At 34.6% G+C, this 15,612-nt stretch overlaps 1 protein-coding gene and 1 long non-coding RNA gene across 2 annotated transcripts; both read right to left on the bottom strand.

Moving 5' to 3' along the window:
* Window positions 1-881: 881 nt before the first annotated feature.
* Window positions 882-2,257, bottom strand: LOC147391037 (uncharacterized). Its single transcript, XM_086459522.1, has 4 exons — window positions 2,081-2,257; window positions 1,720-1,956; window positions 1,363-1,641; window positions 882-1,157 (listed from the first exon to the last, which is right to left on the bottom strand). The coding sequence occupies exons 1-3, from the start codon at window positions 2,138-2,140 to the stop codon at window positions 1,369-1,371; spliced, it is 570 nt and encodes a 189-aa protein (XP_086315648.1). The 5' UTR covers window positions 2,141-2,257; the 3' UTR covers window positions 882-1,157; window positions 1,363-1,368.
* Window positions 2,258-4,029: 1,772 nt separating this feature from the next.
* Window positions 4,030-4,737, bottom strand: LOC147391036 (uncharacterized). Its single transcript, XR_015183099.1, has 3 exons — window positions 4,574-4,737; window positions 4,183-4,478; window positions 4,030-4,108 (listed from the first exon to the last, which is right to left on the bottom strand). It is a non-coding gene; the product is annotated as an uncharacterized LOC147391036 (long non-coding RNA).
* Between the last annotated feature and the right edge of the window lie 10,875 nt (window positions 4,738-15,612).

Here is a 15,612-nt window from a genome sequence, read left to right as displayed (position 1 = left end):
TTTCCAAATTGGGTTGGATTTTCAACTTAGATGTATGGATTGGGTTGATTGGCCTCGACTGGATTAAATTTGATAGGTTGAATTTGATGATTGGTTGGGCGTTAAGGTTGAATTTCCTTTTGTTTTCCATGTGTGTGATAAAATCCCTAAAAGGGTAAATTTGAAAATTTTGGATTATAGAGACTTGGGTGCGTTGGGTATGGATTGGAATTTGTCAGGTTTTAAATATTGTGTATTTTTGAATTTTTGGCTTTGGATGGAATTCTAACGTTTTTTGTTTTTGGTTGATTTTCAGATGGTTCGATTCAATCTCGTAAAGAAAGGAAGTAACTTGGTCAAAGGGAAATCTAAGAAAAGTGGTAGTCGCCCTCATCCCAATTCGAATGAATCTGATAATGATCTCACTGAGGATACTCATCCGGTTCGATTCAATCTGATAATGTTTTCTATTTGAAAATTGTATATCTTACATTAAATGATAGAAATGATAGACACTACGTCATATTTTACAAAAAACGACGGGCCAAAGCCGTCGTTTTTTGAGAAAAATGACGGCCCCCGCAGTCGCAAGAGCAGTTGTAAATATCGATGTCATTTTTAGTAAACGACGGTTGGGCCGTGTCAAGAATGTGTTGTGTAAAACGACGGTTATGGTCTGTCAAAATAAAACGACGGCCCAAACCCGTCATTTATTTTGACGAATTTAAATTAAATTAATAGATATAAACGACGGCTTAGAGCCGTCGTTTTTTTGTCAGAATTTTTTTTTTAAATTAACCCCAATTGTTTGTCATTTTTAATATTTTTCACCTAAAAAGAAAATGACAATTTCATTGGACAAAATATTGAAATTTAACAAAATAAATAAATACACACAAACCAAAAAAAAACAAAAATTTACATTTTTCAAATGGAAACCATTTTCCTTCAAATTTTACATGTACAATACACAGTCCAACATGCCCCGTTTTCATGGTGTCGATTTTAATACACATCCCAATGTTTAAAATAGTTTCTCAAAAAATATCTTCTACCAACTTCACTTCACTTGACTTGTAGAAATCAAAATCAACATTTATCTTTCTCGGTCCTTGGAAGAATGACGTCGCGATTCTTAAGGATAACATACATTCCTCCTTGCAACATATTGCCGAAATCTGTGGTTGAAAAATTAAAAACATTGTCAGATATATAGTAGTGACACTGACTATCTAAAGCAATCCAAGTAATTATGCAAGAAAGATAAATATATTAAATTACAAAATAAAAGAGTTCTCATAACTATCATTGTCAAACATTTAATTATTTTATTATAATTTTTTATGTTTAGTGTCTATCTACAATATAAAGCAAGAAAAGTACCTCTGTTCAGTAAAACTTTATTTGAAATTTGGGCCAATCAATAATATCACCGCATGTCAAATCAGCGAATGTTCCTTCTCCACTCTGTAGAATCACATTCCCATCAAGGACCTCATCTATAAGAATATCGTAACTATCTGGATCTGCATTAGATGCACCAATCACTCTTCCTTCGGCAACACAATCATGTGGTCGTTGTAAGCGATTCACCTTACAAGGACCTGTCTGTATGCTTGGTGGATTAGAACGTGACTCATGATGTGAAGAATCAGGCCTTACCTATAAAATCATGTAGACAATATCAGTGCAACAATAGAAGTTCACTCATCTATCAAAAGTAAAATGCCAATGTTGTACCTGTGAAAAACTATCGAGATTGGTGGAAGACCGCATTGGTGTCCTAGTTGAAAATTTTGATTGTTGTAAAGTCTCATTCATCTTTTGCACCGCTTCAGTCAACTTATCCACTCTATTATGAAGGATTGTCGTCTCATATGCCAAGGCTTGCTTGTAAGGAATTGAAGCACGCACGGAAGTCTTGGAAACACCTGAACCCATTCCCCAAACACGACCTCGACTATCAGGACCACAAACCTGTACAAAAAGTGTATAATATCAATACCTACTAACGATATGATATCATACTTACTAATATCAATGCCTACTACACAACATTATATCATAATTAAAAATATCCTAATTAAAATAATGCACATACCACAGCCACGGGGTCATGGTCTAGATCGTTATGTTTATTAGAAGGGTCATTAGCAATCATTCTATTGATGGCCTCCTGCAAAATAAATAATAATTAAGAAATATAAATCATGACATGAGAAGACAATATATTTATATGAAACAAGGACAAGAAAATATCAAAGGCCACATTTGATCTCAGAATCACCTACAAGAGACATATTTCTATCTCCTAGTTAAAGAAACTACAGTAATATTACATTTATTGTCATGCTCCTTGGAGCCAATTCATTGGTGCAACTTTTATATAAGTTGGGTTCTCCTTCCCAGCGAGATTGAGGTCTTTAAATAGAAATTTACAAGCAAAATATCTTTCTTAAAACCAAGGGATCAATTGATTCCAAAGATAAGCTGAAATGTACTGATTGGAAGATGTCGCCATACCAAGGAGACTTGTTGGGACCTACATGGTTGTCCAACTCAATTTAATAAATCCTCATCTACCAACCCCACTACTCACATTGCCAACTCTTCTCCTTCTCAATAGTCTACACCTGTGGACTAGCTTCATCTTCCATCACATGACTCCTTGTCTATAGTCGAGTTAGCTAGTCGCATAGCATGCTCTCTCAACTCCTAGAACTTACCTTGATGTTGGCATACATCAATGGAAATAAAATGTGGGGAAGATAAAAGGACAGCAAAATAGATGCTCACCATTCATGTAAATTGAATTATTGAGATTTCAAATTTAAGAGATCCAAGAGAAATGTTAAAGAAGAAGAAGACTTCTACTACTACTACTACAACAAAGACAAATTAATCATCCCTATTAACGACCAATCCAAACACAAAATCCTCAAAGCCCAATCCTTTGAACTCTATGTTAAATGACAAATACTTCAATATAAGGCTTTTTTAGAGAGAAAAAAGAGCACAAATGTCTACAACTTCCCCTTCAAAAGTTTTCATATTCCTTTCTTTCCAAATACCATACAAGATTCCAAATGGAAGGCCTTCAAAGAAAGTTCCCACAAGATGTGTTGAGACAAGTTAGAACATACAAACAGGCCCAAAGTCAAAGAAAGTAGGTACCAAACTTGTTAAGAAAAATAACAATATAACAAAAGATAGTTCCCAGACTCGTTGCTTATTTGGCATAAGTGAAAAAGTAATCAATAATAATCCATTTATGATCAAGTTATCCATGATTATGATTTTGTTAAAGCAAGCAATCCAAAAACCACAATCCCAAACAAAAGGACTATGAAAGCTACATAGTAGAAACTTATTGAGAAAGGTACTTTCCAATTCAACAAGAATAATCCTGTTTTCATTCAAAGGACTAGCTATTCAGCACGACATTACTCTCATGAAGGTCAAGAATCAACTCCAACATTGCTGTAGATTGTTTAAATGGAGGCTGTGAGATCCCTTAGAGATTCAGAACTCTTACCAAGAAGATAAAGATCCTATTGATCGAGTTCCAAATCGTTGATATCATTTTTTGTTATAGAGAGGCCAATAAAGTTGTTGACTTCTTTGCCTCCTTGCTGCCCACTCCTGGATGTGTCATAATGCAACCATTTTTCCATTGGGATGTGATTTCAATAGTGCATATAACCTATATATTTTCAACATTGGGACTGTTCTGGATTTGAACAAGTAAGTTGCTATTGCTTTGAATGATTTGATCAACTAAGTTTTAGCATAACTTCTACTATAATTTATTTTATTTTTTTTGGTTATGGAGATTACATGTTTCTAGAACGACAACTCATAATCATTCCTTGTGGTCATAAATTCCCTTTCCTATTTGTATGGGGTTATCATGACATTACTGGCACCACAAATACAATATATATTAATTATTGCCGAGGGAGTGATGGAAGAGGTGTTCACACTAGAACAAGAGGTGTTCACATTCAGATTACAAGATGAAAATCACGAAAATAAATAAATAAATTATTCTCACAGTTTGTTGGCTTTTGGCACGGCTGGCAATGTAAATGTCTGTCCTGGTAATCTCCTTATGAGGATCTTCTTTACTCTATAAATGAAACAGTCAAATAGGTAAATGAACAATATATACATATTTCATTCCTAACATGATATTAAACTTACCAATTCATCAGCAAGTCGGGCTTGTCCCTTTCTACCAGAGGTATGAGTGTTTTTATTTTCTTGTCTAACACGCTTCCCAGTCGTCCTCAAAGCTTGGCCCTCAGGTGTCGAGTTGAAGTCAACAAACCTCTCCCAATCTTCTTTCTCACGTAATGAGGTACATGTTTTCTCCTTTCCGCATCCGTTGGATATTTATCATAAACGTTTCGACGGAGATTACTTTTTCATTCTTTCCAACATAAGTTTGCTTTTTTGATTACCCAATCCTTATGCCATTTTTGAATTTGATAGGTGCCCTACAAAGAAAATTAAATAAGATGTGTTATATTTGTAATAAGTCATAGTTACAATTTGCAAGTAAAAATAAATCATTTAATACACATGCACTCACACTGATAGACTCCCAAATTTGTTCCTTGAGCTTAGTAGGCACATTAGTCCACCTATCATATATAAGTGGCACATGTATCTTTGCTACCCGCCCAATAGTAGTGCATAATTGAGATGAGTTAGGACCGATTGGTTGTCCATTTAAATTGAACTAAACTTAGATAAGCCCACCTATGAAAAATGAAAAGAATTAACAAAAACGTGATAACAAATATTGAACAAATGAATACAATCTATTCACCATTTATACATACTCTCAATCGTAGATGTAGATGCTGATGCGGATATGGATGCGGATGCGGATACTGATGCCGATGCCGTATTAGGAGCGGATGATGATCGGCCAAATGACATAGTGCTGGAATCACAAATAGTATTTTCAAGTCAAGTAATTTAAATAAAGGCAATGACAATAAAAATAAATTAATTAAATGCATGCTTACAAATATTTTCATTCATCTTCATCCATGTTATCATATTCTATGATATCTTCTTGTAGTAATGATGCTGATGAATTTCCATTCATTTTTGCCTCAAATACTAAGGGATCTTCATAAGAATCAACATCTAGATCCAATCTCTTTGGAACTTCCAGGACAACATGCCAATCTTCTGTAGGCCTACTACAATCTTTGCAATAAAATACTTGAGTTGCTTGAGAAGCAAGAATAAATGGCTCATCAACTTCTCTTGTAGTTCTCTGTAACCTCCCTAAATTAACATAAATTAAGTTCGTTTCTAGATCAACTATATATCCGTTTGTGTCTTCTATACGAACCCAATCACAATAAAATACCGGTATTCTAAAATCATGATAATCCAACTCTAAGATTTGTTTGACAATTCCATAGTAAGTAACTTCTTTATTAACAACGTTCTTATCCCTGACACTTGACCTGAAGCTAGTCACAGCCTTCATAGAGACCCCACTGTTCTGTGTTGTTTTGTTCACTTCTGAATCCGCTGTACAAAATACATAACCATTTACCTTGTATGAACTATATGAAATAGCTTCAAATTTTGGACCATCAACAAGCCTTTTCAAGGTAGAGTTCTCCTCATTCTGTAATTGTTGTCTAAGCCAAGGTATGTAATCCATTGGCTTTTCTATTCTTGAATTACCTCTTTGAGTTTGACAACTAGATACGTGGCTTTGAACGTAGGTAGTGTAATTTCTGCATATAAATGCAACATTCATATATTATGAACTATAAACCATCATAACAAAACAATTATGTAGTAAAATAAAAATTTTCCTTACTTTTCCCACTCAACATTTTCAATTGATTGACTTAGTACCCATTTGAGCGCTTGCTGGTACTGTACATTTTCAAGAAGAAAAATCTTCTCCTTTTTATCAATAGGATAAGCACATTCACCATCAACATCCATGAACGTATCCCTCGCTTTCATATGGCTTCCTCTTTCTCCATTGAATATGTAATTCATGGCATACATCATTGATTCATCCATAAAGTAACATTCTGTAATACATCCTTCTGGATATGTTTGATTCACCACATATCGCTTATATGTTTTCATCTTCCTAATACATGAATCATATATCAGATTGACGCAAAATTTAATTATAAAAATAAACTCATTAATTTAAAATTTTATTTACCGCTCAAAAGGATACATCCATCGATATCAAACGGGTCCGCAAACTTGCACCTCCTCCGTCAAGTGTACAACAAGGTGTGTCATGGAAACAAAAAAAGAATGAGAAAAGTACTTTTCAAACACACATAGTGTTTCCACAATTTGATCTTTCATCTTCGAAAGTTCCACACGATTAATAATCTTCGAACATAAGACATTGAAAAATATTGATAGTTGTTGAATAGCAGCCCGCAATGGCTTATGACCCTTGAATGCGTGCATCAATAACACTGGTAACAATTGTTGCATAAGGATGTGATAATCATGTGACTTTAGGTTCTTGAATTCATTGTCCTCTAAACTCACATTATGTTTCCAATTTGCACTATATCCAATAGGAACCTTCAAATGATACAAAGTAGTACAAATTAATTCTTTTTCTGATTGAGACAATAAGAAAGGAGCTTCTGGATAAGTCAACTTGCCATTCATCTCTACAGGCCACAACTTTTTCCTTATTTTCATAGCCTTTAGGTCTTGACGAGCTTGAAGACCGTCCTTCGTCTTATTCTTTGTATTCATGATTGTTACTAAGAGATTTTCTGTCATATTTTTTTCCACATGCATTACATCCAAATTGTGACGAATAGGTAGATCCTATAGATTGACAAAACATATGTTAGCATGAATGAGTTAATATTATACCGTATTACATTAATGTTTAGAAAGATAATCCTAACTCACCTTCCAATACGATAATTCAAAAAGGATCGATCTCTTTGACCATGTAGTAGATTCATTCTGATTCGCAGACCTTTTCTTTTTATTGTCTTTTACCTTTCCGAAGTTAGTCTGAATGGTTTCCATTTTGTTCAATACTTCAACACCACTCAAACGTAGAGGATGTTTCCCATGTTCCTCATGCCCATTAAATTGTGATTTTTGGCTCCTGAATGGATGTCTCGAATCTGATAAAAATCTTCTATGCCCCATGTAAGCACATTTTTTCCCATGTTTTAGCCATATTGATTATGTTTTTTCACTACATACAGGGCAACCATACTTTCCTGCGGTCTTACAACCTGACAAATGACCATATGCTGAAAAATCGTGTATGGCCCATAACAAAATTGCTTTCATGCTGAACCTACTCTTAGTGTAAGAGTCATACGTTATAATTCCTGTGGACCATAATTCCTTCAACTCTGCAATCAATGGTTGCAAGTAGACATCAATATCGTATCCTGGACCTTTCTTTCCCGGAATCAATAAAGTTAAGATAGTAAACTCCTTTCGCATGCATAACGATGGAGGAAGATTGTATGAAACAATCATAACAGGCGAACAACTATAAGAGTTATTATTATTTCCAAAAGGATTGAATCCATCAGTTGCAAGTCCCAACCGAATATTACGTGCCTCATCACCAAAATTACTCCATTTACAATTTACTTGTTTCCAACAAAAAGAATCTTTTGGGTGATTCATGGTTAATACGTTCGATACTAAGTCAGGATTTGCATGCCATGTCATGTTTTCTGCAATCCACGGTACACTGTACATTTTTTGCAACCTTGGTGTTAACGAAAAATATCTCAACTTTTTGCAAGGTATACGTGAGCTTCTTGACTTCAATGAGTTCATCGGTTTCCATCTACTTTCACCACACGTAGGACAATTGTCTTTATTTTCATTTTCTCTCCAGTATAGTATACAATCATTACAACATGCATGAATAATCTCGTGCTTCATACGCAAAGACTTGATCATCTTCTTAGCAGTGAAGGTTCTATCAGGTAAAGTGTTCTCCTTTGGTAAAATTCTTTTGATTAATTGCAATAATTCTGTGAAACTCCTATTAGACCATTGATGTCTAACCTTCATACTTAGTAATTCAACTGTCACCGATAATTTTGTATCACCAATTCCACACGATGGATATAAGGGTTGTAGTGCTTCTTCCATCAACTTCTCGTACTGAATATTCTCTGAAGAATCATTCTCAATTTGAACATCATCTACATCATCAATTTCATCCATATATATAGATGTACTAGATCCCATATAAGCTTGAGCATCATTTACCATGTCAACCATGTTCGGGACTACATCTTCAATATGATCACTAGCAAGTGTATTGTCCCCGATGTTTGCACAACTTCTAGGATGAGTTTCTCCATGATGGATCCATGTAATGTAAGATGTATCTATACCATCACAAATCAAATGAGTGCGAATATCGCTTATCGTTTTCTTCCCCCCGATCAGATTACGACACTTTACACAAGGGCAACAATACCAATCATCATCCCCTAATTTATGTTTATTAGCCTTTATGAAATCAAAAAATGAATTGATTCCTTCCAAATATTCAACAGAAAGCCTTGGCGCAGTCATCCATGTCTTACTTAGGAGTACGGGCTTCGAAGACATCTTCTAGGTATTCAATAACGACGCGTTTGTTGTGTTTTTTGAAATATGAAAATCCTGAATTTTTCTACCCACCCTACTAAACCAAATAAAATAAAATCATTCTTCATTTCAAATTTTTGCTACTAATCATCCTCTCTCCTTATCCATGCACAAAACTTTCCACATTGTGCATGTAGGAGTGAATTCATATAATAGTCATCAAACCTTGTCTTATTTGGATCTCTTAACTACAAGAACTAGACTATACATAATAAATAAATAAATGGGGAACAAAGAAGAAAGTGAACCTTTCAGAGCATAAAGGGTGCAAAGAAGTAAGGAATGGCATTAGTAAACAGCATAAACCCTTTAGAGATTTCCTCAAATGGGTTTGGAGATCACGAAATGTCATGGAGGGACAAAATGGACTTGGGTGAAGAGGTTGGTTTTGGGCCTTGGTCTCATCAAGTTTTGGCTTGTTCTACCTACCATGGTACCCACCAAGATTAAGTCGACTTGTGTGTCATCTTGGCTTGTTCGAATCATCTCATTTAAATTGGTTTAATATAATAATTATTTCTCTACTAAGAATTGAATCAAGAGATGATCAAGTTGGTGTAGCATTAGTAAAAGTGGGTGCGGCAATAGTAACTGGAGTTGTTATTTAAAGACGGATTAAGTTAGTTGTTAATAATCAATAATTATGGACATCGTTAAGGGTTAAACAACCAACAAAATTCGTCGTAAATAAACAACGGTCTTAGTCCGTCGTTTTTACCACCATATTTAGTAGTTTTTTCCGATTTGTGACGTAGTGGTAGTGATGTTAAGGGTGGTAACCTTATTATTATTGATTCTGGCACTACTTTGACTATGATACCAAGAGGTTTGTATGATGATGTTGAAGCAGAGGTGAAGAAGGCTATTCCTTATGAACCTACACCGGACCCACAAGGGGACCTTAGCTTATGTTACATGGCTGATAGTGATTTCAAGATTCCAACTATTACTGCTCACTTCACTGATGCTGATTTGGTGATGCATGGGTTGAACACATTTGTTAGAATCTCTATATGTTTTGTTTTATCTCTATATCATAATTTTGCTCTATCCAAAGTTGGAAGTTGAGGGATATATGTAGAGGTTACATCCACCAAAGGTTAGCATGAATCCAAAGTTTACTATCCGGACAATGGTAAATAGATACCAAGGGTGTCAATGGGTCGATTTTAGGTCGATTCCACATATACCCAGAATCAGAACCTAAATAAAACCTTGGTTCTGATTCTTACCAGTTTCAATTTCAGGTATAAGATTATAGGAACCAGAACCAACCCTTCAAATACCCTTTACTCTCGGGTACCTATTATGTTAGATAATTGAGAAAAATAAAAAAGAGTGTCCGACAAAAATAAATGGTAAATTAAATTTTGAGAAAATCAACAACAGATTCTTCAAGCAAATTAAGTGTGATCTATCTAAATATCATGTTGAGGAGTGTCTATCGAGTCACGATGTAGACTTTGGACATTTATTGAAATGAAGGTATGAAACTTGTAAATCATAGTTGTTTACACTAATGTGAGGATATTTGGAAAGATGAGTTTGAACATGAATTTGATAAAATGCTCATGAGACATCATGCAACAGGATTGCAACAACATAGATTACAACCAAGCTAGGAGTGTGGCACCTAACAAACAAAAATAGCGATTAGATACCGTGTCATAAACACACTAGAAAATAAAATAAAATAAAATAAAAAAATGATTCTATAGCAACACCAAGATTTGCTAACACCACCCTAATTCATAGAAAAATAGAAAAAAAAATTGTCATTTCAGGCCACCAATGCCAACAAAAGTATTAGCAGAAACATCAACCGATAGCACAGATTATCTCACCAAAACAAAGTGGCACACTAAACCATATTCAACATGTAGAGAAAGACACGCCTTAGTAAAATAATTCACATAATGTTCCTATATTTGTAGAGATATTAGCAATGTTGAACAGAAACTTAAAATTGCATCCCCTTAGAAGGAAAAAGTCATTGATTGTAAAACATTATGTATTGTCTCTCTATGTAACACATCTGCCCAACTCAACCTTACTAGAATGCTATACTTTCCAGATGAGAATCCGGCTGCTATTCGGCTTGATATATCTTTGAAGTTAGCTTTTCTAGCAGCTTCGAGCAAAACTGCAAATATCCCAAAAGAAAGAAGATATTATGTAATAGTAAGGGAATTATAGACACAAAGGTCATGTTTGCCAGTTCAAAATTTATGAGAGCTGCTATTGGCTTGGCACCCCAACTTTTACTTATTACACCCCAATTTCTTAAATTATTTATCATACCCCAATTAAAAATTAAAACACACCATTCAAACATTACAAAGCTAAGCAACTGAAAAATGTATTTTAAAAATCCATATAGCCAAAGAGACATTGCAGCTTTAAGTCACTTATAATGATGATGAAGGAAAAAAACTAAGTATCAATTACCCCATGAAATTTGATATGAAATTTCCAAGCTAAGTACAACATTGTGGCTTGATAGACTGGCAAACCTCTATTGGTTGGCTAAGCACCTCCTTAGATGCAAATAACTCATTTTAAGAATAATATATTTTGTTAAAACCATGATAAGATTTTTCAGCCTGTAACGTTGTTCTTAGTTTAATTATTTTGGCCAATTAAAATATAAGTGCATTACAAGATGCCTGCAGAACATCAAGAGCATAAATATGATATATCAATGGGCTGTTTTGGGTAGATGACAAACACTAGTCACCCAAGTTTTTAACCTAAATATACAGTCCTTGTTGCACTGGTTAAAAAATGCTGGCAAGTCTCTAAACAGAACACAACTTCCAACTTATGTAACATAAATACACAAATATAACTAAAATAGACATACAATCATTAAAAAAAATAGTACTTAAGGGTGATTCTACCATACTACCTGTCCATCTTTGTATGGAGATGAGGGAATAGTAAGTGCGTGTAAGTGATTGGTGTGAGACTAGGCGGGAGAAGAATGATAAGGCAAATGGACAAGATGGACAAAACCAATATCAAGATCCCATCCGAGATCTGAATTACAGATTATCAAGGAAATTATACAAAATTGCATTCAAATGTTTTTTTTTCCCCATAAGCACTTAATCAAGTGTTAGTATAGTAAGAAAACTCGAGCTTAGTATTTCCTGGAATCAGAAATTTATGACCTGAAGTAGTGTGCAATTGAGCCAAAGACTCAATCCTAATAATTTATCAAGTGGTGCTAAATTCTTGCAAAACAACTAAGTGGTTGCTTCTAAGAATGAATAACCATACCACACCCTTGGTGCCAGTCCAAATGCATAATGTTGTTTCTTCAAAAATGTACACTTACAACATAAAATTTATAGCAGAAACCATTTGGGGTAAATTGGGCACCTCAACAGAAGGTGTTGAATCACCCTTCTATTGCTTGTTTTTTAAGCCATTGTGGGTGGAACTCAACCATGGAGGGAGTATGCATGGCAGTTCCCTTTATATGTTGGCCATACTTTGCTGACCAGTTTCTTAACAAGAACTACATCACTAATGTTTGGAGGGTTGGGTTGGGGTTGGACACAGATGAAAATTGGATCATCTCAAGGGAAGAAATTAGAAGAAAGGTGAATCAACTGCTTGGAGACAGAGTGATGAAAGAAAATGCTCTAAAACTAAAAGAAATGACCATGAATAGTATTGGTAATGGTGGGTCTTCATGGAAGAATTTGGAGCAGTTTGTTGAAGCAATGGAGAGTTGAAGATGTCTTGGTTCTCTCTATGTCAAGATTTTCATCAAAATTTAAGCATGTAATCTGTTAAATCTATTTAGTAATCTGTGGAAATAAATCATAGGTCAGTCGGTACTCGGTACATCAATTATTAGCTTGGTTCAAATTTACAAGATATCAAATTTTATATGGGTGTTAATTTGTTAGAGATTTCGTGTGAGAACTTTCGAAACAGTACTATTTTCATCATAAATCAATTTTCAGTCGGTACTCGGTACATCAATTATTAGCTATAATACGTACAGAAATAAAACAATTGAAAACAGCAGTATGAACAGAGTTAGTAATGCCTTTCATAGACCTCAGGTTGTGTAACAACAGAAGAAGATTCAGAATCGACTGACATCAGCTCATTAGTTAGAACTTCTTTTCGATACCAATAAGCCATTGAGAAGGATTTTTCAGTATGAACAAGATAGCAATACAAAGCATCATATTTACAGCTATATATATATATATATATATATATCATCAGATCAGAAATAAAAATATCAGGGAATAGATTGGTTTTGAGAGATCACTCTATGCATGCCCAGGCAAGTCATTCTGGGTAAATTTTTGTTAGACATTTATGAACTGAATCTGTTATGAAAGCTAGCTCACATTATTCTATACAGCTCGAATGTTACTTTTCCAATAGAGACGAGTTGCCTCATCAAACTCGGTCTCCACTCGACAAGTGTAACCTGTCAAGAGCACTGTTTTAGAACACTAGAAGCTTGGTTGAGTCTCTAAAAGGGGACTCTTATAAAGAGACATCAACTCTTTATCTTACAGAGGAAACCTACACAAATTATTATTATAGAAAGAGCCATCTCAACTTTCAAGAGCACATGAATCGAAGTATAAAAATTTCGAGATCTACAAATAAATAAAGGTTAAGAAGTGATCAATCAACATCTGTGGAATGACAATCTATTCAGATCAAACACGAAATCCAATAAATCTTCTTTCTGAAAACAACAGATGACCTAAATTATTTTCAACTTATCTGCATTTTGTTCTCTGGCGATTAAACTTTCTTTAAAAATTTGACTAATGGTGTATCAAATATCAATCAACGCAAATATTAAAATTAAAAAACAATAAAATAATTGAAGAAAAAAATCAGATTTCTATTAGAAGCTCTCGAACGGAATCGAATAAATTACTAAACATTAAACAATAATCTTACCAAATGGATGTAGAAAACAGTATGCCTGAGAGAGAGAGAGAACTACCGCGCGAACCACGCCTGGTTTCGCAAGTCCAAAACTGAAAATCGCAAGAGATTAAATCGAAAATGTGATTTGTTCTTTAGAGATTTAAGACTCTACGGATTTTTTTAAGAGGAAGAAGATATGAATGAGAGAAGCAATCGAAAATGCGATTTGTTCTAAACTCTAGGGTTTTTTTTCGAGAAAGAAGGTACAGAGAAGAAATCGGGAGAGAAGAAATCGAGAACAAATCGAAAATGCGATTTGTTCTTTGAGATTTAAAACTCTACGATTTTTTTAAGAGGAAGAAGATATAAACGAGAGAAGCAATGTAAAATATGCGATTTGTTCTAAACGCTAGGGTTTTTTTTTCGAAGAAGAAGATATAGAGAAGAAATTGCAAATCAGATTTGGTAAAAGTTGGTGCGGCAATAGTGGTACTCTATTTTTATTAACGCCACACCAAACGGTGTAACATTAGTAAACGTTGGTGTGGCAATAGTGACACTTATACTAATTAAATGACGGATTAGATTAGTTGTTTATAATCGACTATTATAAACGTCATTAGGGGTTAAACAATGGGTGAAAACCGTCCTACATAAACGACGGCTTTAGTCTGTCGTTTATTCCGCAATATTTAGTCATTTTTAACCGTTTTTGACGTTGTGAGATTGAAGTTTATTACAGCTATTTATTGAGTATGTGTAGACATGAGAATGTTCATCTTTGAACCTCAATGCTACGTGGTTTGGAGTCGCCACCATTCTTTTTTTGGAAATAGGTGTGAATGGGCACCCGAATCAATTCTTTTGAAAATCATTTTTCATGGCATTGTAGTGACTCTCAATCATGAAAAAGGTATGGTCTACCTAATATCTAAGTAAGGGGATTCGGTTAGAGAATGGGGAAGGTGGTAAGCACCTCATTCTCTCCACCTAAGGTGATTACCTTTAGATTTGGCCATTTTTGAAGAAGATTAACATAACAAGTAAAATGCATGGGATGCATGAAGTGGGTGGGTGCACATAGTGTGTATGTACCTCTTTGAAAAAGGATTTGATGTTGGTGTTGACATGAGAAATATCTTATGGGATAAGATATTCTATGGAGTCAACACACATTTGCATGAGTTGAGGTGTTGGTTTAGGATTTTAGAAAAGTTCCATGAATGGAGTTCTCTTAGATCTATTACCTTAATGCATGCATGCTTAGCTAGAAACTTAGTGTTTTAACCCCATAAAGAGAGTTACACATTTCTTCATCATAGCCAAACATGTGTGATGTGTGTGCATAGCGTACATTATGATACATGATATGAGAATGGGTTAAAAAAGGCTTCAACCTCCATCCTTTCAACCAAACCGCTTCAAGCATTTCATGCCCAAGGTTGAGGTTCAATCTACTCGGGATGAAGGAGGGTTCTCCATTACATCTTAAAGATTTCTAAAAAGAAAAAAGAGAGGGATAGAAGAAGAAGATGCAAGTTAAACAAAATAAATAAACAACTATTATCCCACCTTGTCCCTTTGGAGGTCTTGAATGAACTTGAGCTTGAGAAATGAACTTTAGAGTTGAAGGATGTAGTTGAGGGTTGAGAGAGTTGAAGATTGAGAAATGAGACATGAGTAGAGATTTTGGTAGAGTTTTAGATTGAGAGAAGGGGGCTTGAGAGCATGAATTATTCTTAGAAAATGAGAGTATTTATAGAGATTTTGGAGAAGTTTTGGGGATAAAGTGGTCCAACCCTAAAAATAATGAGAATGGACATAAGGTTTATGTTATTTCTTTTTAGATTTTTCACTTGTATGGGGGTAAAGATGACATTTGTGAAGAAACCCTAAAAGCATTCTTTGGTCCTTGGTTTTTTGGTAAATAAAGGTGAGAGAACAAAAACACTTTTGAGAGGATAAATAAGGGAGTGAAATGTATAAATGTGGAGTGGTAGGTAAAAAGTAAACCTTGGTTCATTTGTAAATAACTCATAAAGCAAGGGT

Source organism: Akebia trifoliata, chromosome 11 (assembly GCF_017979445.1).
Source record: "Akebia trifoliata isolate Shusen 1 chromosome 11, ASM1797944v1, whole genome shotgun sequence".
Lineage (NCBI taxonomy): Eukaryota > Viridiplantae > Streptophyta > Magnoliopsida > Ranunculales > Lardizabalaceae > Akebia > Akebia trifoliata.
This window is presented reverse-complemented; position numbering and strand designations above follow the sequence as displayed.